The sequence below is a fragment of the Periophthalmus magnuspinnatus genome, chromosome 20 (assembly GCF_009829125.3).
Source record: "Periophthalmus magnuspinnatus isolate fPerMag1 chromosome 20, fPerMag1.2.pri, whole genome shotgun sequence".
NCBI classification, from domain to species: Eukaryota; Metazoa; Chordata; class Actinopteri; order Gobiiformes; family Gobiidae; genus Periophthalmus; species Periophthalmus magnuspinnatus.
In genome coordinates this window covers 16382379-16407676 of record NC_047145.1, presented here as the reverse complement: position 1 = coordinate 16407676, position 25298 = coordinate 16382379, and the positions used below count along the sequence as shown (strand labels likewise).

The 25298-nt window shown below is 41.1% G+C and overlaps 2 protein-coding genes across 4 annotated transcripts in view; one reads left to right on the top strand and one right to left on the bottom strand.

Annotated features, from left to right (window-relative positions):
* flt1 (fms related receptor tyrosine kinase 1) overlaps positions 1-16317 on the top strand; it is a 20672-nt gene extending 4355 nt beyond the window's left edge. Inside the window, exons 5-30 of one of the 2 annotated variants that reach the window (XM_055230248.1) lie at positions 736-904; positions 1066-1202; positions 1356-1527; positions 1674-1791; positions 1962-2131; positions 2216-2363; positions 5839-5956; positions 6200-6308; positions 6776-7060; positions 8098-8244; positions 8317-8448; positions 9569-9675; positions 9967-10096; positions 12068-12172; positions 12246-12359; positions 12435-12523; positions 12853-12934; positions 13000-13097; positions 13256-13378; positions 13544-13655; positions 13726-13825; positions 14194-14299; positions 14376-14473; positions 14985-15054; positions 15120-15202; positions 15280-16317. In XM_055230248.1, coding sequence (XP_055086223.1) covers positions 736-904; positions 1066-1202; positions 1356-1527; positions 1674-1791; positions 1962-2131; positions 2216-2363; positions 5839-5956; positions 6200-6308; positions 6776-7060; positions 8098-8244; positions 8317-8448; positions 9569-9675; positions 9967-10096; positions 12068-12172; positions 12246-12359; positions 12435-12523; positions 12853-12934; positions 13000-13097; positions 13256-13378; positions 13544-13655; positions 13726-13825; positions 14194-14299; positions 14376-14473; positions 14985-15054; positions 15120-15202; positions 15280-15436 — 3279 coding nt within the window. In that variant the 3' untranslated portion in view covers positions 15437-16317. Of the gene's footprint in view, positions 1-735; positions 905-1065; positions 1203-1355; positions 1528-1673; positions 1792-1961; positions 2132-2215; positions 2364-3573; positions 4796-5838; positions 5957-6199; positions 6309-6775; positions 7061-8097; positions 8245-8316; positions 8449-9568; positions 9676-9966; positions 10097-12067; positions 12173-12245; positions 12360-12434; positions 12524-12852; positions 12935-12999; positions 13098-13255; positions 13379-13543; positions 13656-13725; positions 13826-14193; positions 14300-14375; positions 14474-14984; positions 15055-15119; positions 15203-15279 lie in introns of those variants that run through there. The other variant, XM_055230249.1, reaches the window with a different exon arrangement.
* pan3 (poly(A) specific ribonuclease subunit PAN3) lies at positions 16308-25298 on the bottom strand. Of its 2 annotated transcripts, XM_033986172.2 has the most exons (18): positions 24657-25297; positions 23894-24015; positions 23727-23799; positions 23587-23657; positions 23353-23497; positions 23018-23235; positions 22707-22811; positions 22556-22613; positions 22276-22437; positions 22086-22202; positions 21863-21964; positions 20830-20995; positions 20610-20697; positions 20379-20518; positions 20085-20214; positions 18645-18709; positions 18439-18577; positions 16308-18365 (listed from the first exon to the last, which is right to left on the bottom strand). In XM_033986172.2, exons 1-18 carry the CDS (start codon positions 24979-24981, stop codon positions 18225-18227), a joined length of 2367 nt encoding a protein of 788 aa, XP_033842063.1. In that variant the 5' UTR covers positions 24982-25297; the 3' UTR covers positions 16308-18224. The 2 variants fall into 2 exon arrangements, with proteins under 2 accessions (XP_033842063.1, XP_055086225.1); XM_055230250.1 differs by having other exon boundaries at positions 23587-23799; positions 24657-25298.

Genomic DNA, 25298 nt, shown 5'->3' with positions numbered 1-25298 from the left:
AGAGCATAAAATACAATAACAGTGCAAGTACCAAGACATTCTATCTAGACAGTATTAAAAGCCAGGGAGAAAAGATGAGTTTTGAGCCGAGACTTAAACTGAGTAAGAGACTCAGATAATCGGACAGACAAAGGGAGACTGTTCCATTTACTAACATCCAGAGTCATAATACATATGGAGAACGCTTATGTGTCATGACCTCTGCATAGCTCCTCAACCTCTCTCCGAATTTTTCTAAAAAGGGCCTTCCTCTGTTGGTTCATGTAGCCAGTCCATTCAGTCCAAAAGTGTTTTTTCCTGAGAGAATTTGACACTTTTCCTGGTTCCAGAATGAACGTGGACAAAGCACATGAAGCTTTATATTTACTGGGAGTGATGGATTTATATAACTTTATATATCATTATCTTTATATATCCTACACAAGATCTGTTCTTCTTCTGCACTGTATTTGAACTATAGAAACAAACTGTGATTGATAAGAGAGTTTTGAAAGAGTATGGTGGTGATAGGAGATACATAAAGTGGTGAATCTGTGGGAGTATGAGGGTTCACACAGGGGACCCTAAAGGAAGTTACTGTTTAGTGAAATGGCATACCTGTTTGTGTGACATGCTCATGTCACACAAACTAGCAAACACTTCCTTCAATTTTATAACATTTTTAATGCAGTATTTACAATAATGTGTAGTACAATTGTTTACATATGAAAATATCTACTCCTTCTTTTTTGACAGTTCTCAAGCGGACAAAGGGTGAGCCCAGATCAGAGAAACATCCTCTGGGACAGTACGATTGGCTTTACCATTCGCAGCCCGACCTTTTATTACACAGGGCCTTTCTTCTGTGAGACCTTCAGAGGTGGTGCAGCTCTAAAGTCACGGATATACATTGTACATAGGACAGGTCAGTGTAGTAATCAATTAAAGGCAATAGAATAAAAGGTTCTAGAACATTTGTTCTTTATTTGGAGTCCCATTAGATCTCCAAAATAACGTAAAGTTAAGTTTCATATTAAAATACTGTATTTTAATAGCAATGATAAAAAAGATATTTTTCCGCTCCAGTGAGCAACATCCTGGAGGTGTACCTGAACAGCAGTGGGTCAGTGCACGCACTGAGGGGGGACAGACTCGTCCTGAACTGCACTGCAACAGGGGAGCTAAACACAAGGGTCAACATCACCTGGGACTATCCTGGTCAGGTCAGGCGCAAAACTACTGTCAAACCTTTAATTTTAAGCATAACATAAATAATAAACATTCATTTATGTTGTATATAAATATATAAATCTAAATGTAAAATTTAATATGTATAATAATATTCACATAATTAAATAATGTACGTTTTCATTCAGAACAACAGTTTCCATTCCATCACAAAGAGGATCTATAGACACAGAACGCACATCTTGTTCTACAGCATCCTGACCATCCCAAAGCTCCAGCATTCCGACCGCGGCCAGTACACCTGCCGCGTGTCCAGCGGAGACAACCTTAAACAGCAAGGAGTGCCAGTGACCATTTATGGTGAGTTTCTGTTAAATTATTCAAATACAAAATGCAAGAAGTTGCCGTTCTTAATGTCATATGAAAGAAAATAATTTGTGCAACTTAGCTATGAAGTACTGTACTTGTAAAGCTCAGTATAAACCATGTTTATTGTGTTCTTTTAGACCATCCATTCATCCGCCTCAAGCCCAGACAAGGATGCATAATAGAAACAGAAGTCGGACAGAAATCCTACAAGATCTCTCCAAAACTGCGAGCGTTCCCTACCCCAGAAGTCATGTGGTAAGACAACACATTGTCACTATGATTACCTTAGAGAGATAACATCGGAGTTTTGAGTTGAAACCTTTTGTTTTTATAAATCAATACAATGTTGTTATAATGCAATATTGTTATTATTGCATTATTATTTGGAGTACATATCAATACTGCCCTATCATTTATTACCTTAGGTTAAAAGATGGTAGAATTGCTGCAGAACAGTGCTCCAGATATCATTTAGATGGGCACTCCTTAGTCATTCGGGATGTTGCAGAAGAGGACGCAGGAAAATACACTATCCTGGTACGAAACCAGGAGCATGGACTTTGTCAGAACCTAACGTTCACCCTGCTGGTGAAAGGTGAGTGTAGCCTGCATGACCAACCTTTAGTGTGTGATTGTGTCCACATCTGATGTCTCTGATCTGTGGTCATGTCTCTGACAGTGAAACCGGAGATTGGGGAGAAAGCGGTGTCATTACAGGACCCTGGTCCCGTCCCAAAGGGAAGCAGACAAGCATTGCACTGCACATCACATGGGATACCCCCACCTCACATCCACTGGTCCTGGCACCCTTGTCCTCCAAAAGGCCTGTAAGTAGTTTCTTCACTAGAGTCATCAACTTTAAACAGTGAGAAAATCTGAGTTGTTTTGAGAAGATGTTAAAGGATCTGAGTTAAATGAGTTAAAAGTTAAATAGTAAAAAGTGTCATAGTCTGTGGTGAAGTGTACAGTGAAGTGTGGTCTAGTGCACACAGGGCTGTGATTGTAAAGGGACATGTTTTGTCTATTGCAGTGTGAGTTCAGACGGAGTTTCCTCTTTAACCAGAACAGCTCCTTTTCATGTTCATTATTGTGTGAGACCATGTGTACTGTATGTGTGTGTCTGATCCTTCTCTCAACCTGTTTCCCATCTGTCTGTTCCATGTCTTTGTAGCACATTATTACTGAGGCTGCAACTAACAATTATTGTAGTGGACTAGTGTTGGACAGTGCTGAGTGTTGGACATTTAAGGAGGCCAACACACACTATCCAGTGCACTAATCTGGAAAGGACATACTTCAGGATGAACTGTGCTATTAGTCACAATTAGTTGGTTTCCAAATCCAGCACTATAATGAAATGAATTTCCTGTTCAGGACACAGGGTGAGAGTCCTGTTTATTACTGAGAGCATCCTGTGATGATTTCATAAATGTCACACACAGGTGTTATACTGTGTATCTGATCTTTTATGAAATGGCCCTGTCCAACATGTGAGGGCCAGTGGCTCAGTCAGGCTGCACTTACAGACTTGAGATTCTTGGCACTGACACAGTAGAGTGAAGGTCACACTTGTATTGTGTTGCTCCTGAAGAGTCGGAGGTTAAGTATCACCTGAGAGGGATGCAGGCTGACCACACGCTCCTCAACAGCCTCTGACATCATCACAGTGATTGACCCCTAACCCCTACTTTAGCGTGGCGCCTCAGTGCCTCCAGTGGCTTTCATCTCTTGTGCCAACAGTCATGTACAGAACTATTAGAGGCATACTGTGTTAAATCACTTAACTTCAGTGTTTGCTTGTTAACCTTTTTTGTTCTGGAGTCATTTAAGGTTTGGTATATTTTATGATGATCTAAAACATTCAGCAACCAGAAATCAGATACAAAACAGTGATTTATATTGAAATGGAAGTACCTGCACTATGCACCGTGTATTTGGCCTATGACAGGGTTATGTGTAGAGATCTGCTCTGGTTTTCTTTTGTATGGAGTGTTTCAGTTGTTTGGCTGGATCCTGACTCGGCCTTGTTCTTTGCAGCGCGGCTGCACCGCGAGCCTGACGCCACTCTGGAGGAGGCCCAGAGGCAGTGGACCGTCCTGGGCCAGGCTGAGGAGCCTAGTGCCTGGGAACCGCAGCACTCTTATCTGGCCCAGGCAGGAGGTGCAGTGGGCTTCCTGTACAAAAATCAGAGCGCTTTTCCTCTTGTTGTTTGGCTTCCTCTTCGATGCGAGACACTTCCCAGCAGCATGATTGTCCCTTCTTCTTCAAACGTGGCACAGTTCGCTTCCTCAAGAGCTTGATCTATTCTGGAGAGCCCCACCACCCACCTCTGCCTGTTCTGCCCCCACATAGCTCAGCACCAGCTCCTGCACCTCCACCTCTGCTCTGTGAAGCAGCTCCTGCTACGCCCCTGTCAGACGCTGCAGGGGGGCTGTTCCTGCCAGACTCTGCCTCTACTTCACAGCTTGTGCCTCACCACTGCCGCTCTGGGATCTACTGGCCTGAACTAAACACTGCTGAGCAGTGAGGACCAAAGTGCACTCGGAGGACACTTGTTTGTTCATTTTATTTATTTATTCTCCTTTATGGCCAGGTCTCAGTCCAACCATCCATCCCTGTTGTTTCATAAACAATTTGAGCCAGACAAAGTGCAATTGCACCCACTACCCACATTTCTGGAGCTGCTTTGCCTTGTGTCCATGAGTGGTACTATAATGGGTGCTTGAACTGTAGCCTTCATGTGCCCAGATCTAATTCTTATATCCACAAAAGCTGTGAGTTTATAAAACTATTGTAGCCAGCAGAAGTGTGCTCGCTTGGATGGGAGAGAGGACAAGCTTATGTTCACTGTGGGATGCAGCGGTTCTCTATTTAAAAACTATTGGTCCAAAGATCCCTACTATGTAGGAAGTCTCACAGACTATGTCCTTGTCTCATGTGTGAAAACATGCTTTAAATAATGTATAGTATAACAGCTATTTGTTTAAGTGTAAGCCAATCAAAAGCATGTGTAATAAGCCTTTGTAAGAAATGAGTGAAACTGTGTGCGCATGTGAATGCATGTGAATGTTCTACGGGTGACTCTCACTGTGATGTACTTCTATACAGATGTCCAAGTAATATATGAGTCTAATATTTAATAATTTTATACAACTAACTTACATATGACATTATTTTCCAGCATTTGTATGAAAAATATTTGTTTAATATTTGTTATATCTTTGTGAGTGTTTTGCATTAAACTTTGCTCGTATTTGTCTGTTGGTTTACCTGACTGTGGTTATTTTGGGCTTGAGACAGGAACGGACAGGGACAGCACAGGCTATTTTAGGCACTTGGACAAGACAGAAAGAAAAGGAAGGAATTGCCCCCATGATTCACAAATAGTCAATTCCTTCTTCCTCATCTCAAACACGTCAGGCACATGTGAAAGTAACTGTGTGTCCCTTATACTTTAACACCTTCATATCCTCTGCTACTTTCTCACTCTTTTGTGCCTAAGCTTTTTCTGGGAGCATGAGTTTGTGAGTGTGATGCGCAGTACGTGTGCCAGAGCAGAGTCAGGGACAGGCAAATAGTTATGTTACAGTTATGTTAACTGTTTAACAAAAATACTACAAATACTTAATCTGACTTACTTACATTCACTTACATTTTAGATGTAATATAGGCAGTAGATGTTATGTAACTTTTACATATGTGGTTATAGTTTTACTAATCTAATGTCAACATTGTACAAAATGTATTTGTATGGATCAGTACATTGATTTCTGCAACCACAGACTGCTATTGTCACACATTAAAAGTTCATAAACAATATGCAGCATGAGTAAGGTTCAGTCATGGTTTATTTTCTGAATGCAAATTTGAAAAGGTGCACAGTGGCTTGCATAAGTCCCAGTTCCCACAGTCACTGGTACGTAATCTATGGATTTAGACTTGTGAGAGAACGACAGGAACTCTGGTCCTGGAAATGTGGGATGATTTGTTCTCAATAGAAGGAAGTGGATGCACAAGACGACAAAAGCACCTCAGCGTCCTCCAGAGATTAACAATCAGGCTGCTCATAACACTCCAAAGACTGACCATTGTCAGCACAGAGGACAGACAGAGGATGTGTCTCTCTTTTATAAAACCACTGGACGGAAGGTGACGAGTTATGCGTAGGATAGTATCAAAATATCAAGTGGAGATGATCAAGGAGTTAGAGGTCTACCTCCCACTGAGCACAGCTGCGTTAAACGCCCCCATCACACCTGTAGATGTTTATATCAACACAGCTGAGACCTGTCCCTGCTGCAGGTGTCCCCTGTCCTCCTCTCTATGGACCCCTGTGACTACAGGACAGACGACCACGTCCACACGAAACCACATCCTCAGTGTGTCCCAACACCACCAACTGCTCCAGGGCAAGAACAAGGTGAGAGGCCGCAGAAGCACTGACATCTATAGTGAAGAGATTGAAGATAAAATATGTGATTTAGTAGTGTTACACATCACCCCTGAAACCTTTGATAAAACATACATTATACTTTAATCAGAAGAAATAGGTAAATAAATTAACTGGCAGCAACCTGCCTGAGGGACCTCTATTGTTCCTAAAAGGCTTCAGCCTTAGGCAGTTAAGGTAAAGGGTTTTGACCCTGTGGATGTTTGTTTGCAGACTGTTGGGGTCCTGACTGTGGCAGAGACCTCTGTTTCTGGAGTGTATCGCTGCGTTGCCTCCAACTCTGCAGGCACTGACCACTGGGACATCCCCTTCTACATCACAGGTAAGCCATACTCACACTTCACCTGTGGTGCCACTTTTTCCAACATTCAGAGTGACAATGAATCAATTTCAAATGAGTAGCAGTAGCAGTAGACACTTCCATGTACGTGCTGTATGTGCCCCTCCATAAGGTGAGTCCTGTGTGGAGCTGTGGAGCTCTGCAAGTGATGCAGGAACCTGCCTCTCTTATCAGCCCACTTCCCTGCACTCACACTTCCTTGGACTGGCAGCGCGCTTTATTTCAGGAGCCTTGGGGTGTTTGGTAAAGATAAACACTATCTACCATCCGGAAACTCTTGAGCTGGTTCCATGGGAAGTGTCAAATGGCTAAAGTAAATAAAGACCTTTCCACTGTAATCCAGTGGCTGAATGTACCTACAGGTTTTAGTTGAATAATCTCTGCATGCTTCAGACTCAAATCTGTTTAAGCTGGGTGACTGTCCTTGTACCCTTCTCTGTTTTTTATAGACATGAAGGGTGGCTTCAGTGTGGCCCAGGAGGAGGAGTCCTGGGAGGGCGGAGACCTACATCTCACCTGCCGAGCCAACAGACACTTGTACAGTGCGTTGTCATGGAAACAGATGAACAAGGCACACCCTGCTCCGGCTCAGCTCAGTGTGGGAGAGTACTCTTCTGCTCTGGTGCTGCAGCGTCACAACCTGAGTGCCACAGACACGGGGCTGTACAGATGCTCTGCCCACCACCTGCTTACTGGGAAACAGGCTCACCTGGACATACAGGTCAATGTGTCAGGTAAGTGCACTGCAGGAACAAGCTGGTTAATCTACAGAAAAGGTATAGAATATAATAATAATTGACACTAAACAAAAAAGCTCATGTTTCCAGAAGATATCACTGTTGACCAATGTACCCTGCTGAGCTTACTATATGCAGCTTGTTGTTTTCTGTGCATTCTCTGAAGCATACATACAAATAAACAAAGAGCTTCACAGTTCTTGAACTGGGTCCCCTGCACTTCCTGGGGCCGCACCCAGTCTTTGCTCTGCGCTCAAGCCCCGTACCTCTTTCACGTGGGAATGAGCGCTCGTCAAGAGGAAGAGACACAATGGCACTTCCCACAATGCCACATTTACAGCCCTGCACAGAGCCGGACGAACAATCGACCAATCAGACACTGTCAGGTCCCAGCCCCACACACAATTATCAATTGTTGTTTGGGAGGAAGATAGGGGAAACAACAATCAGACGCCTTGGCTAAGTGACTTTTCTTCATGTCTTTTACTGCTGTGCTATTCAATCAGGCCCCCACATCCTCTCATGGGACCCCTACAGGAACTACTCGAAAGATGGGGATCACTGACAGCAAAGAATTTGGGGACAGGATAAGAAACAGGTTCATAGGATGACTAAGAAATCATGTATTTTTATAGGAGTGGGAAAACCAGTACTCATTACAACAAAATAAAATGCTCAGTTGTCATTGGTTTTACAAATGCCATTGTGTAGGGCCCAGCTGAGTCACAGGGAGAAGCCCAGGCCAGAATTAGACTAAACTATGTCATCACCAGCTTATTGTCCAACAGTGGCACCCGTCCAAAAAACCTGCCGTTTTGCTTCATCACAATTTCATTTATAGATGAATGTCCTGAGAGTCAGCAATCTATTTTTACAATAGACATTACATAGTCAGTCTTATTTCTCATTAAATTCAGTCAATCCTGTTGAATTCTATGGTAACTAAATGCTTGGGGAATGCATTTCATAAATGGCTATCTTGTTTGTTTCTAACCATCAGCATTCATAAGTTGGCACATTTGTGTTTCTTTTAGTTTTAGAGCCACCTGTGCTCCTGAATAATTTGACTGACCACACTGTAAACTCTAGCAGTTCTGTGATGCTAAAGTGTGTATCTCGTGGCGTGCCTCCTCCTATGGTCACATGGTATAAGGGGGAAGATGCTCTACTTCAAAGATCAGGTGGACATGCTATCACATAAACTATATTTAAACATATTAGACTGTCCTATATTTACACTTGTATTTCCTTAGGCATTATAATATCGCCAGAGGATGGTACACTCCACATTGACCGTATCACTGAAGAGGACCAGGGGCTGTACACCTGCAAAGCCACCAATGAGAGGGGCTCTGCACAAAGCTCCGCCCACATATGGGTCAACAGTGAGTGTCACAAACCTCACATACAATGTGCACCATTGTGTCCTATAGTATAAATACTACAGAGCATGTTAAAGGCTGGTTTATGACTACAAATACTGCTGCTTTTGCTACTACTCTGACCTGTAACTTGTCTGGTCATGTCGTCTGCTTGTTTTCATAAAGGTAATTTTAATACCACACTATTTGCCTGGCAAGTGTACTAACAGATTTTAGCGCTTCCTCATTGAATCTGCAGAAATCTGTGATGTTTTTCAGTCCCCTGTGATATTTTTCTTTCTCATGTATTTTTTTCTTATAAGCAGCCATATTTGTTTTGAAACAGACAACCATGCATACCTGATCTGTCAATGATGCCCATCTGAGGGAGATTCAATTGTGACAAGGCCAACATCATAAAGTTTTGGAGATGTGTGTACTCTGAATCTCAGACAATATGACTGTGGAACATTCTAGATAAAACTCTAACATTTCTATACAGACAAGCAGGTAGTAAACCCTCCATGAGAAATGTTATATAGTGTACATTTAATACCATTACTAATACAACCATCACCACTATTACTCCAATATTTACCACCACCAATTATTGCTACTACACATTGCTATTGCACATTTGTAAATCACTATTTACTGATGTCATGAATTGAGGGGACAAGCCAAAATTATTACTACTGCGACTACTAGTTAGAGTGTAGCCTTAGTCTGCCCCTGTTGTGCGGATGCAGTTCCTGGTTCAGCCCTGACGACGAGGGCTAAGTAAGTGTTGTTGTGTTCTGATCCTTCAGGAAGGAACAAGTCTCCCACTTTTATTTCCTGTGGAAATTGCCATGCCCAAATCTCCAAGTGACTCTGCCTTTAGCTTGGCCTTACAAATGAAGAGTCGATTTGACAGCAAAATGAATCTGAAGAGTAACACATGGGAAGATATATTATTATTACTATTACAAAAATATATATATTTTCTTTGTGCAGTAAGATATATAAACATTACACACTTTACAAAACCAAACACATGATTCAAGAAAAAACATTAAATAATTTTATACCTATGACATTTACTGCGACATATTTAGTTATGTTTGTTGATATGTGTTTGATTGCTCCATCTTTGTATTTTCAGGTATTTCAGAATTTTCTTTCCTGGAGGTTCCCACTCTGGCCTGTACCTGTGTCGTGGCCACGCTCCTCTGGCTCCTGTTCACACTGCTCATTCGGAAACTAAGACAGGTGCAGGCTATTACCAATTTATTTACTACTATTAACAAAGTATTTCTAATTATCAGTGTTGTCATATTTAGTCTGAAATTGAAAAATTCTATTTCATTTTGTTATTTGGACCCACACTGTTGCTCCACCAGCTTGGCCTTGCTACTGCCCTCTTATCTGTGTTTTAAGAACAAAAATGTATTTAACATGAATTGAATTTTAACACAAATAATGTAAACTTCCCAATGCCAAAATAAAATGGTTTTACAACTATGCAACTTCAAATTTCAAATACTTTGTTTGTCTCTATAGAACTCAAACACAAAGCCAGAGTACCTGTCAATAATCCTGGACACTGGTGCCGGACCTCTCAGTGAACAGTGCCAACGACTGCAGTATGACGCCAACCAATGGGAGTTCCCAAGAGAGCGCCTCAAATTAGGTACAAAGTCTACTACATATTTCTCTTCATGGCTCAACGGGGCGATAGTTTTGGTCAATGTTCCCTCTAATTTTTCACGAGTCTGAGCAAACACACAAACTCCCTGAGCGGTCCCATGGACCACTGTGAGCGACATCAGACGTGCGCACTGTGGTCATGCTGCATCGCATCCATCCAAGTGAAATGGTTTATTAAAATAATCAATTTACCGCATTTACATTTCTGTTATAAGACTTTTAATTAAGTGCTTTAGCCACTTATACAATGAAAATGACAAAAATCTTGCTCATGACCTGTGTAGTATGTTAATGCTATTGGAAGTATAAATATTTAATTTTAACTATGGCAAAACATGAGCTTCCAACCAAATCAAGACAACTGTAAACTCCAATGTTGAAAACACACTTAACATTTTTATGATAAAGCTCTGACTTGTATTATGAGTGTAAGCCATTGTGTGAAGCTTTTGCTGTGCACTGAGTGAGATTGTCCTACTGTGTCTGGGAGACAGTCCGGTAACTGTTTTTCAGTATATGACACGATCATTTGATTTTTACAACTCATAAACTAGTGACAGTCAATGACCAATACACACTGAGAGGAATCTGTATCTGCACACCCAGCTGCTCTATTACTGTACATTTACATATCACATCAAAACACAATATATAATGTGTATTTGTATATAAAATATATTCAAAACAAGTGATATGGGTCAAAATAAATATATATTTACAAACCACACACTGCAAACAGTGAACAAACACACACACTTCAAAATGTAAACAAACACACACTGGAAACTAATAATACACTGTTCATGTGACAGTGTGACAGTCATTCTGTGACAGAGGTTGGACGATCGAGTCCCGCTCGGACCAACTTCTGTCATTGTGTCCTTAGGCAAGTCACTTCACCCAAGTGGTGTGTGCATGATGATTGGTGGTGGTCGGGGGGGCGCAGATTGGCATTTGCTAATGCTAATAATTACACATAATACACATTTAACCCACAATTAAGTCAATAGCAGAATAAATCACGCTTACCGATCAGGAACTTCATCCAGTCCATCAGCACATCAGGTCCTCTGCTCCTGAGTCCATCATGAAATCATCACTCGGTTCCACGAACCGCTCCGGGTCCGAGATGCCTCTAGTTTAACTTGTACAAACATCCACAGTGTCCTCGGTCGCGTACTTCCTTTCTTTTGTCCGTTTCGTCATGTTTAAAACGCAAAACTACTGCAAAACAGTGCGTAAAATTACGCAATAACGCGCGCGTAATTTTACGCGCGAATCTTTGCCCGAGGGCGGGCCGTCGGAACGTTAAGGGGTTAAACACTTAGAATCATAAGCGAGTCTTCACTCCACATCGGTCACATCGGCTAAAACACTGGGAGCGGGACGTGAGGACGCCTGTCAATGACGTTGATAAGCTGCGCAAATACGTATGTGAATCACATAATTGGCTGGAGCAGCTCGTCCCCGGTCACACTCACTGACTCACGCTGAAAAATAGCGCAGAATGACTTTTTGTGTGTTTATTTTATTTTCAACTCCGGTTCGATTTTTTTGTGCGCAGCACAGATTTTCTGTGCGCGGAGACCGTGTCAGCAGTGCGCAATTGTGCACGCGCGCAGCTTGGAGGGAACAGTGGTTTTGGTGTGTCTGTAAATAACTTTTGGAATGCACAATAAGAAGTGGATGCGGGAGGCGTGTGTCCGATAGCCTATAAGATATTGGACTTTCTCATAGCTCTTATCTCGTATTATGGGGAGTAGCTGAATTTATCAGACTCAGTGATGAACTAATCAGCTGGATGGGGATGTATGAAGCGTGTTTACTGCTGCTAATCAGTGCTCATTCACTAACATAGGCCCTCCAGTCTGTCCTAATCTCATGTTTTGGTGGCTCAAATTAATAAAATGACTCATTTGAAAACAAAAACACTCATTGGTTTATTGTCTCACAGGGAAACCTTTGGGTCGAGGAGCGTTTGGTAAAGTAGTCCAAGCATCTGCTTTTGGAATTGACAACGAAACCAGCTGCAGGACTGTGGCTGTCAAAATGCTCAAAGGTACAAAAACAGGTTATGTTGTTTTATTTAATTTTACAAGCCTCTGTGTGACAGTTCTCTATGTGTCCACTAGAGGGAGCCACAGTAAGCGAGCATGAAGCTCTTATGACTGAACTGAAGATCCTCAACCATATTGGAAACCATTTAAATGTGGTAAATCTCTTAGGAGCCTGTACAAAACCAGGAGGTGTGTGTAAAATAATAATAATAATAAAGATGGAAGCTGTGACTTCTGTCTCATACATTTTCTGCGTTTGCCTAGGTCCTTTGATGGTCATTGTTGAGTACTGTCGCTTTGGAAACCTCTCCACCTTTCTCAAAACTAAGAGAAGCGTATTTATGGTTTACAGAGTAAGATGTAATCAATTATTTTAAACGTTTTTAGTTGTTTTCTAAATGACACCCGATTTTGTTCACACTTGCATACACCCAGACCTCTGGTTGTGGTTCAGACCCTTACAAAACTGTTCACTTCTGCAATCTGTCTATGGCTTAAAATGGTTATCTTCTCTAAAGCAGCAACTTGACTTCCTTTTTTCAGTCACAAATTACAAAAAAAGTGTCAGTGTTGTTTTCACAACTGTTTGCACGTCAAATAATGCAAAGAGAAACATAATAAAAAAATAACCTGTTTTTGTTATATATGCACATTTGAAACACAAATGTTTTTTCTCCAGCAGAGTCTGTTTTATAATGGAAAGTCTGGTTTTGGCAATGCATTTCACAAGCAAGAAGTTAATCACAAACATAATGACAAGGATGGTAAGAGTTCAATACACGATTATACTCTTTTATAAAACATGACATATTTTTACTGTTTTGTACAGAACAAAAGTCAGTCCTAAATTCCCCTCTATTCCTGGAAGATCTCATCTCCTTCAGCTTCCAGGTGGCCCGAGGAATGGAGTTTCTAGCCTCGCGCAAGGTGCTTATCTATCTAGTCTGCACCTTATTGTTAGTGGAAAAGTTTTTAAGAGGACTCCCACACTTTTGGTTAATTTGTATTAGTTTTGGTCTCGTTGACCTTCCTGTTAGTACCTGTACATTTGAATATTGTACAGTAAGAGCCATTTTGTCTGTCAGTGCATCCACAGAGACTTGGCTGCTCGAAACGTACTACTTTCAGACAACAACGTGGTAAAGATTTGTGACTTTGGTTTGGCCCGGGACATCTATAGAGACCCTGACTATATCCGCAAAGGTGACGTAAGTATGCAGATATACATCCTTTTTGTTATAGTGAAACTTGATATGATGTGTGTCTTGGTCACAAGTTGAAAACAAGTGAAGTCACAAGTGAAGAGGTCAGATTTTTACATATCTACATTGATGTAGCACAAATGTATTGTCCATGCACTGTTTGACTGAAAGGCACGCCTGCCTCTGAAGTGGATGTCTCCAGAGTCCATCTTTGACAAAGTGTTCACCACTCAAAGTGACGTCTGGTCCTATGGTGTTCTGCTGTGGGAGATCTTCTCTCTCGGTATAAAACACTCGTGATGCCCTTATCTTAAAAGTACAGTCCATAAACTGACCACTATAACCCTTCCTAGGAGCATCTCCGTACCCTGGTCTTCACATCGATGAGGAGTTCTGTCACAGGCTCAAGGGGGGAACGAGGATGAGAGCGCCCGAATACTGCACACCTGAAATGTACATTTTTATTGTAACTAAACATAACATTTCTGATACAGGACAAATGTTGTACATATCAATTCAAAAATACTTCCCACCATGATCCATCTTCAGGATAGACGCTATTTCTAGATTTAAGACATAAGTGGTCAGGTGGTCTACTGAACAAAACACTTAATTCAAAATAACAATCAATCTGATTTATATACCTAAAATGTCTATTTCTCAAAAATATTATCCAATTCTCTCCAAATAGTCTAATAAAGTTCAACCCAGTTCATGCTCATTTTGGGACCATACTGTAATATCCTAAAATAAAATCTGATTTCATTGAGGTTCAAACATTGGAGGCTTTGAAATAAAACAATATGCCTGTTTTTGCACAGTTACAGTACAATGCTGGCCTGCTGGGAGCCCACTCCTTCAGACCGTCCTACCTTCAGTGACCTGGTGGAAACTCTGGGCGACCTCCTCCAAGCGCGTGTTCAACAGGTCAGCTCTGTGCATCAAAATATATCTCTGTTATAGAAGTATCATATGAAATGATTTTTTTTTTTTTTTCAAACAGGATGGAAAAGATTACATTCCCCTTGGATCATTCAAGACTGGACATGCAAATTACAACAAAAGGCTGAAAGGAAACCCACTAGCAGTGACTAACCTGAGGTATAATGTATGGTTTTGTTTTTACCTATCAGACCTCAAAATTATTGGATGTATAAAACATATAAGTGATGGTCATGTCATGCCTATGAAAGGCATTGAACTGTACCTTTACCACTGCCATTATGCAAAATTAAAGGTGCACTATGTAGCTTTTCTGCTTATCTCCATAAATATGTTATTGTTTTTCCTGCAGTGGTTCTCAGTATGGTATTAACCTGCCGTGCGTTTGTTCAGTTACTGAGTTGTTTAATGCTTGAAAAACATTTTACCACTTCACTGATCTGATGCATAACTTACCTGGTGGAGTAACCACCTTTACTGCCATACTGTGGGACAATACAGGCAAAGCATTTTCATGGAGACAAGCAGGTGATGGGCCCCCCATCTAAAAGGTTACATACTGCACCTTTATAATAAAACTGTATAAACCAGGTGCTAAGATTGCTTAGGGCTAGATGAACACTATTATGTAATGTAGGGCATTTATTGTGTTTTAATCCTGTGCTTTTAGTTACATGAGAGGTATGGACTCACTGCAGACATTTGAGGAACCATCACTGGAGGAGCAGAACAGCCCAGATGTAAGAAAACGCCTACACTTCTGCAAACATCTGATGGTTTGAGATAAACTGTAATGTTTTTGCAGGAAGAACAGGGTGACAGTGGTATGGTTCTCCCCTCTGAGGAACTGAAAAATTGGCCTGAAAACAACAGCTCAAAACTCAACAGGTGAATTTCATAACAGTACAAATCGAAACATGTATGAACTCTGACAGCAAATAAATCTATTTTTTCTCTTATGTAAGGTTATTAAGCTTCACTAAAATTGGGACTAAACATGGACCTATCAATGACATTATACATCTTCATGGCAACCAACTGTCCGACGACAGCTCTCCTCCACCAGATTACAACTCTGCATTTCTCTATCCCTCTGTAGAGCATGAAATCCAAATACTGTGAAGTTAAATGTTTCTGTATGCTGTTAAACCAATGAAGCCTCCTACTCCAGTGTTAAGAAGTTAAACATTCACTGGAAAAAACACAGGTTCAGATGGAGAAGCAGAGGCACAAAAATTTCAAACAAAACATTGCACTCTCAGGTTACAGATGTCAAATATGTTTTATTTGATAATGTTTTATAAAATAAATAGTTACATAGATAAATAAATAGTTGCTTATCACAATTTTTAGCCATCCATAGGAAAAATGCTCATTGCAGATTTGCATGAGCCCTGGGTAAACTAGATATTTGTAGTAGTATTTGTTACCCCCAGTCCAACCCTGTCTTTGAGCGACTTTAGCCTGGAGGTTATGAGGTGAGGCGGTATAGATTCAGGACACAGCACTAGTTTCTACAATACAAGTGAACCAAATGTGTGTTCATTTCTGTGTTTTCATGGGTTTTAGTCACACCAGTTTTTTCCTGTGAATGCTACTTTTGAATTGGTTATTGACTGATTTTACACCACTGGAAACCCCTGCACTGGGACAGCCATACTACCTAAATACAAAATAGTGGTTGCTGATATCTTTGCAACCCTTTCAGAAATTCTCTTACTATTCTCAAGTAGTAAGAGCGTAATGTATTCAGTTATTTTTAACTTACGTGCTTTTTTATACAGGTACCTCACTGAGTTTTATAAGCTTACATAGCTTTTGTACGCTGGAAACAATCAATGCATATTTATTTGAGACATTTAAACAGTATGTCAAACTGCATTCATATTTTATTATTATGTCACTGCTTGTTTAGGTATGTACACCAAAGCTACACCGAATGTCAATCAACTGTAAATACAATGTACTAATGTAGGCAAGGAAAAAAGTAATGTTTTAATTTTGGTATTCTTTATTAAAATACTGCTGTACACACAAATATTGCAAAATCTGAGACAATGAACACAAGAGGGTCTTAAAACGTATTAAGATGGTGATTGTAGTTGTGTGATGTGGGGAGGTCATCGCTAACCTTATTGGAGTGCGTTGTTAATGATATGAACTTTGTGTCCAACGAGTTTGTCTTTGAGGGTTTCTAAAGCACCACATTCACCACAGATACTCATCTGTTCATTAATTTTACTAAAAAAGGTAAGAAGTTGTACATGACCTAATACAGGAAATGTTGCCCCTAAGAACAGAGGATAACCTACAATGTCGACACAAATTTCATTATTCCTATGTGGACAGTGTAGTTGATATAAGCAATTGAAGTCTGCCTGAAAATGTCATTTGATATAATAACAATTTATAAATAAAATGTTACACTTGATTCAGCAGAATATGCAATGTGCTTAAGGGCAACAAAATTTTTCCGGCATGATCGTCACAAAGTCATTCGCAGCAGATGATGTCCCACCCACACCACTGTAGCAGGCCAATCGGACTGGGCAAAGGGCAACCCAATGACAGCCAAACACATTCAATCATTGGGGCTCTCCTGCTGTGTGTCATCCTGAGAGAAACCCAAGCCATTACAAGCCAACTCGTCTCCAGCACGGTCTGCATTTCATGATTGTAAAAATTCAAATAAAACAAAGATCTGTTGGTGTCCACTGCCCTCATTTCATAACCTCTTAAGCAAAACCCCCTAAACTAACCCACATGGAATTGGTCCACAAAGAAAATACAGTTTGAATGAGGCAAAACAAAACTGCACTCCCGTAACCAATCTTGCATTTCTGCACAACTGAGCAAAGTGAAATCCCAGGTAGAAAAATAATTCATAAAGCATCATTTCTCTTAACACAAATGAGGGGTGTAGGGGTGGGGGGTGGAACGTAAGGTTTGGACAAAGGCGGAGGGAGATGGATGAGGAGGACAAAATAAGGACATTCCACAAAGAGGCAGCTGTGGGTCCACCTCCACACAAGCTTCACCCACAAACCATACCAAGTGCTGGGCATCATCTCCCCCCAATGCAGGTCTTCTCACTAAAGTGTCCCATTATTCATGGTGGTTGCTACATGTGTAACAAACACCTAAAAATTGTATTAAGAGAAGACACCCCTTCTTCAGTGCCGGGTCACATAAACAAATCCCCTCAAATCTACCCATAAATGATGCCTCACCATTTGGAGTCAATGTCTATCCTTGAATCATTTCCTGAAGTTTTCAGACCCGCATTCCAACCAAGTGGTTTGTCCTTTTCAAGGGGAACCATCAGCCAGGGCAAAGATGGGCTTGGTCTATAAAAGCACCAACCTCCCACAAATGCCTCGAATGATGTGTCCCGTTTCCTAGTGCGTCAGAATGAAGGGGTGTCTCCAGTCGGAAGAGGTCAACATTTTTTTATCAGTCTGTTCTGGTAATCGTCCCATGTGTGACTTTTGTCCCCTTTCTGTACATCTTGTAGGCCACACATTCATAAAAATAACAAAAATTAACAAAAAATTAAAATCTTAGTGCATCCGCTGCAGAAAAATAACCCCAACAGTAGAATTAAACAATAAAAGCAGGAAAAGGTTTTTTTGTTTGTTCCCCAAATCTAAAAAAATGTCACAGCTTCAGCATGTCCTTTTCTTTCACCAGTTTAAGCTGTGGGGTTCATGAAAAAATAAAAAAGATACACTTTAGAAAAAGCCTTCCTGATGGACAGGGTCAGTGTATAAGACTGAGGTTCATGAAGCCCTGCCCTGCTGCCTTTGCCACGCTGATGATGTCACTCCACTTGCACTGCTCCTCCTGTTCCTCCACTGTAGTGCAATAGTGTGCTCTAGAACTGGGACGCTCTGTCCCATGACCAAGGGGGCTACAGAGAACCAGAGGCAGCAACCTGCAGCTCTTGGAAGGTACTCTCAAAGCAACGCTTCAGATCCGAGTAGGTCACCACCAGAACACTCTTCTCATCCCGAGAGACCAGGCTGATTTTCTCAGGAACACCAGCGTCCAGCTGTGTGTGGTAAGAACAAAAGCACATAAGTAAAAGAAAAGAAAATGTGTTTAAACCTCAAAAGTGGACTTACTTTGTTGAGGCAGGAAACAATGTGGCTGAGGTCTATCCAGGGCGTTCCAGCTTCTGTGACTTGGTGAAAGAGGTGATCTCGGAAAAGTTTCAACAGGTAGCGGTCCCCTGTCTCTGACCAAGTGGGATCTTTCTGAAACCTAAAAGTAAACACCAGTGTCAGATCATGAGCAAAAACAGCTGTGTAGGCAGGAATCAATCACTTACTCTGGTCTTTCATTGATGGTACCCAGCTTAGCGAGCAGGCGGAAGAGGCGGCCATTTTGAACTTCCTAGAAAACAAATTATAGTAATAGGTGCTTTGTTTTTCAATTGACATGAAAAGCAGACAGTTATGACTGATTATGACTGACACAGGTAGAAATTCCAGCATTGTCCGCAAAACAGGAGCGATATAACTCTTCCTTATAGCACATTCACGTTGTCTCCAACAGGTGACAATAAATATTTTTAACATTCAAATCTCACCTTTAGCCTTTGGGTGTATAACTTACTCCTTAGTCCCTCCCCTCTCCTCCTCCTTTTTGTCTGTCTCACTATGTCTTCTGCATTGAACAAAATTTAAATTACTTGGGTCCAAAACCTTCACTATTCAAATTGCGGTTTATATCCCTTGATGTTCTGGTGTGATTCTTGAGGTTTCAGTTCTATTATTAAGATCATTAAATTTATGACCTGATTATCAATATTTAGTTCATTACAGAAGTACTTTTTAGCTTTTGTCAGGTATAACTTTGTACAATTTCATTTTAAAGATAAGGGCCAAAGCACAGGCCACAAACTTAATACCATTACTACTGTATGTCTCTATGAGCCTTTTGTCAAACACACTGGCTCAAAGATGAAAAACAGCAGTTTCACTGGTGCAAAAAGGAAGTTGAGGTGTTAACATGAAGTGAAGATCGATATTTTGTCCACTGTGCCCACATCCTTTTAGCGTCTAAATACAAAGATGTGTGAAGTTTTAGTTAGTCACGTATAATAAAAACAACAAAACAAAGAGGAACGGTAGACAATACATGGGTGTTTTCTTAATCTGAGCTGTTCCAAAACAATGGCACTCTCTCCTAGGGTCTCACAGTAGAGAGGGAGACTTGTGCAGAGAGCTTGTGCAGTCTATTCAACTTTTTGTAGTCACTCTTCACCTGGACACCAATCTCACTGCATTCATCGACCCGCATGGCTCTGAGCATCTGCATCTCCACCCTCACAACAAAGCCCTGAGATGGCAGCCAAACTATGGTTTAATGTGCATAAATTGTGCTTGCATTTTGGATGGAAATGTGTATGTTGATGATACAGATAGAAGGATTCCTTTTTTAGAACTCCGCTACTTTTTCCACAAATGTCCACTTAACTGCTATAAAAACTGTGGATATATGATGAATATTTAATACATGGATGATGGATGAAGACTGCACAGGATGTGGGGAGGTTTGACATTGCAGCATGTATGTGAATGGGCAGGAAGGAGAGGAGTGGGATCCATGTTTATGGCTGTGCAATGTTAATTTAGCACAGTCATAAACATAGAAACCAAAAAGGAATATGAGCTAGTCAGTGACTAAATAATTACAGTTTACAAAGATTGCACAAAGACATCTAGAGAAAAGGTCTGCACCACTCTATAGCCCTTGTTGTGTGTACCTTTGCTAGGTCCTCCTCGATGACATCATTTCTCATCTGGGATGCATCCAGCTGTGTGTAAAAGCGAGCTCCAATCATTGGCATGATGTCATTGACACTGCGCATACGTGACTGTTCAGTCAAAAGGTACCTGCCCATGCACAGAAAAATTTAGCATTTTATATTAAAAACAAGGTACTTCTGAATTGAAACTAAACTAGGTTATCCTGCAGAAAGTTGTTTGTTTATTGTTGAAACACTTTTAGCTTTTGGATTTGTACTATAAAATAGATGTGCACAAGGATCATCTCTTACAGAATGAGATTCTTGAGGTCTGAGGAGTAGTTGATGGACACCAGCTCCATTGCTTTCTGCAGGTTCTCTCTTTGAATTCCAGCCAGAGAGTTACAAGCTAGTGCCAGCACCACTTTGCCCAGAGAAACAAGGTCTGCTTGCTAAAAACAGAGGCAGAAAAATGAGATTTTATTTTTACAAGTGAGTGTGGAGAGTAGATCAGAATTTTAATGTTTAGCTGGACTACTGTACCTGATACTGGGGCATTAGGGCAAGATGATTGGTCTGGCTGTTGTCAAATGTTAAGACATCAAACACACCTACACAGTTCACCCGTAACCTGCACCATAAGAGACCTGTATTATCACACAAGTGTGTGTTCTGTGGGTGAGGACTCTTCTGGAAAAAGGCTCCTTCCCTCCCATCCATTATCAGTCCTAACTACACTTTTTAAAATGGAAACTCTGAATACCTGGTTTTGCCAGTAATTAGAATCTTGCTGGGGTCCATAACTCGACAAGCTAACCCCGCAGTGTGTATGGTTCGCAGGGCAGAGCTGAGCTGGACAATATATGCCCATATTAGAGACTCAGGCAGTAGACCTGCATGCTGGCGCGGAGGGGGAGGTTCATGTTGTCCTGAACAAACAAACATTGTACAATAAATATTTAAATTACTATTATAAAAAGTTGTAAAACACCACATACAAGATAGGAAGGTGAAAAACTATCTTGCTCAGAAGTGTCACCGGTCTTGATGACCTGTCAGCTAGCAACCAAAACGTTTCAAAGTAAATTAAAATATACAAAAAATGGTTTGCTCAAATTAATATATTGTAATAAATCTGATATTTTGTGTTTAGTTTAGAGTTGCCACCTTTTGTTTTATGTATGTGTGTATAAATATAAAACACAGCAGCCAGCACCTGGCCAAGGATCAGTTTCAGCCACAGTTTCATTTAGGCCCCTTCTGCAATCCAACTGTCAGAACACTCCAGGACTCAAATACAATATTTTGTTCCAACTTGCACAAATCTTTAGTGTTAAATATTCTACATAGAATAACTCAATACAAATGCCATCCAACATGAAGTTGGTGTTGGTGAGGTACTAAACAGGTGATCAGTGGCCCCATTTCACAAGGGAGATTCAAGAAAACCTGAGTTAACTCAGAATTCATCTCTACTGAGACCAACATCTCAAATTTGGGCTCCACAAAAACTAAAGCCAATATAGATCAATATAATACAATGATCATAAAATGCCATTAATAACACACCTCTTGGCTTAGTAAATGAAAAAATAAGTAGAGACAAAATGAGAGCGGTCTGATTTACGAGTGCTGTGTTGTCAGCCCAACCATTATCCCTTATTTTAAGGGCTTGAGGAAAGGGCTAAAAAATGATCGATTTGTAAAACAGAGTTTAGCTGATTTTTCCTTTGTGTAACAGGGCCAATGTGTCAAATGGAAGATGAATAAAGCACTTTGAATGAGGTCCTACTCACCCCACTTTCTCTTTGTGAAGTAAGAGTCTGCAGTTGGGTCATTGAAATGCCTGCTGTACATGGTCTCTGCACCCGCATGGAAATCATAGGAGAACACCAATGCTGGAAGAACACAAATTTGTGGTTTATGCGTCAACATTAATTACATAGTGCAAAAGTGACTGGTGTGGTTGTTTGAACCACATTTATTTACTATTAAGTGTTAAGTGATCTTAAATCTTACAGTGGTCCCCAAAAGCCTTGGTGGTAAAGACCTCCCTCAGTGTCACAGAGTTCGAATGTTGAATTTTCTTCCACATGTCCACGAGCATCATGCACTTTGTGTTAACAAGGCGGAAACCTAAAACATTTTATGACAGCACCATTACATTTCTGTTGTTGTAGATGTCTTTTTGTTTAACAGCAATTTTTACCATGTATTCTCCTCAAACAGTAAGGAAGATCATCCTTGCTGTTGACTGCTTTGTAGCAGGAGGTGATATAGCTGAAGTTGCTGGTCTTTTGCATGCGGTTTGGAGGTGGGAGGGGCTCTAGTGGAAAAAGGCTATGGTAGCTGTCCACCTCAGAAGGGACATCTGCAAAAGATGGAGGTCACAAAATCAAATCAACTTTATTTACCCTCCAGCACAAGCAACAGAAAATGGGTTGTACAGATATTTCACTGCACTTGTTTTAATGAGCAGCTGGACTTGCCTGGATTCTCTGAGTGGTCAATCTGTGCCATTGTTATCAAATGTCTATTTATCAACTCCTAAAAAGAAATCACAACATCAGTTTACATTCCAATGCACCACAATAAGGTTTCCTCGTGAAGGAAAGTGAAAACTGAAGTTAGGGGAAATACCTGTCTGAGTTCATCAGCCATGAAGAAGGATGGGGCATTGGCTTTAGGCTGCATGTAGGCCACATGGGGTGCAGTGGGGGGATAGATATGGTAAGAAGGAAACACCTGCAGTGAAACCATGAAATCACATGAGTTTCTGTTTACAATCAGTGTCATTAGAAAATAAACTATTACAAACTATTACACACAATAACACATAAGGGAAAGTTATGTTGTTATTCCATAAGAAGAGATCTATTTACATAATATGTTGAGAATAAACAAATGGCTGAAATGACAATACTCAATTTTAAAATATAAACAATACACACCATTCCAGCCATTGGAGCTGGTGTGTTGTCTGTGTAGAAGTAGGTGGTTCCTCCCACAGTTTCTTTCTGTATGATGTGGGAGGCCGGGTCAGTAGCAGTGGTGGGCACCATGTAATTGGCTGGGTTTGGTGTGTGACTGCGTCGACGAGGAGCAGGTGAGGTGTGAGGCGTAATTTTGGGAGAGTGAAGAGGAGACGAACCCGCAGATAAAGACATTCCTGAAATGCAAGAAGAGTAGTGCTTGTTAATAGGATATTTTCTTTGGCACAACCTATGAATGTAATTACTTTATGGTAAATAAGCATTTAACTATTTTAATACGCAGCTATTCTGACCTGGTGCCAGAGCAGCTGCTGTAGAGCTGCTAAGAGCAGGATGAGGGAACATAGTCGAGGGGAAAGCTGGGACAGTAGACTGAGCCATAGTAGTCATACGTGGCGTTCCTTTAGGGATGAACTCACTTGCTGCCGGGTTAGGAGTCTTAACATAAAAAAAACAACAAAAAAAACTTTACTTTGTTAGGTCTAAACAACAGGCACTGTTTAATAGGGCAAAGGCTGAACACGTACTTTCCTCCTTTGGGAAATACTAAGAGCACCAAAATCACTGAAGAGTGATGACGTTGGGGAGTTTACTGGATCTGCATCATTAGAGTAATTAATATCAATAATATTCAATTCATTTTGAACGATTACCGTGAATAAATTACCATGACTGCTGTGGCTGAAGTTCTTGGCACCATCGTTAAGGAGACTTGGAGAACTGCTGCTGGTAGTCATACGCTTTAAAAACACAATTACAAATAATGTTAGTCTGGTGAAAGAAGACAACGATGTTTTTCTGCAAAAAACAAAACAAAACAAAAACATTTGATACCTGCATCATAGAATACTTTGACTCTGCTGGACTTCCAAAACCATTTACCCCAATAAAGCTGCTGCTGAAATAGGAGTTGGTGAGATTGGCATCACTCAGGTTTGCTCCCTCCATCCCCGGGACTAAGTATGACAGAACGTAACACATTAAAAAACAAAAATACAGCATAAGAAGGGAAACAATTAACAAGGCAGACTGAAATTACGGGGTTGTAGATGACAAGGTTTTTAACTGTAAAGATAACATTCTAGGTAAATTACTTAACGTCGACGAAGATAGTGATTAGCAACTACATTTCTGGAGTAAATGTAACATGAAACGTACAATTTATGGGAGATGGAAACAACAATATAGTCCATGTGCTCAAAACACAAAATAATCACTTTTTTTGGAGTAACCATATATAAACATGATGTTTATGCTGCAAAGGCTAGAAAGCACTAGCTACAGAAGCTAACGACGCGGGACGCAGCTTGGAGCCAAATGCAGCTGTCATTAAACATTAGGCCCACTACGTCCAGACAACGCGGACGACTTTATCTTTCAACTTTACAAGACCAGGTCAACATGCATGCTCATTGGTAGTGCGTAGGTAATTAGAATACGCATGCGAGTAAATGGAGGGTTAACCCATATTGTTTGGGTTTTAGGCCTCTATGAATCCCCGGGCTAGATTTTAAAACGGCCACGCAAGGCCCATGGTAAAGTTCCCGTCAGTACTCCAGTAAAGGGCCCAGGTCGCTGCAGACAGTATGGGACTCACTCTGTAGAAGCTGCCCGTCCAGAGACGCTCCAGTTGGTCCCAGGTTCTCACTCTTTTTCGACACAGTTCCGCTGCTCGGGCCAGTCGCCGCTGATCCGCTGAGCGCGTATCCCGCAGGCGTCGCTCCTCCTCCGGCCATGGACAGCGGGACGGGACTGCCGCCACCGTGAAGTGGCAAGTTGGCCATGGACGGATCTTCGTGCAGGAACTGGCACTCGTCTCCATAAAAGCAAGTTTTGTCTTTTGCATAGTATCTGCAAAACTTCACCTTTATGGGTATCCCGGGACCTCCGAGCGGAGCGGAGGCTGGGAGTCCACTGTTCATGGCACTGCTGCTGCCACCACTGCCGCCGAAAGACACTCAAACATAGAGACGAACGGAGCTAGCAGCTAGCATGCAAACTGTCCCCTCAAATCACAAGTTAGTATAAATTCACCCTCCAACAACAGCGTGGACGCAACAGAGCTCACATCATAAGGCTACCGTGCATTTTTGTTTCTGAATGTTTACATTACAACGTGAGAATCTGGCTCGTTATTTTCGGAGTCATGCAGCTACCTGCAAAGTGGTAACGCTAGCCTGTTGTTGTTTTTGCTCGCAGTCTGATTTGCTCGGGTCATGTTAGCATGGCTATGCATTAT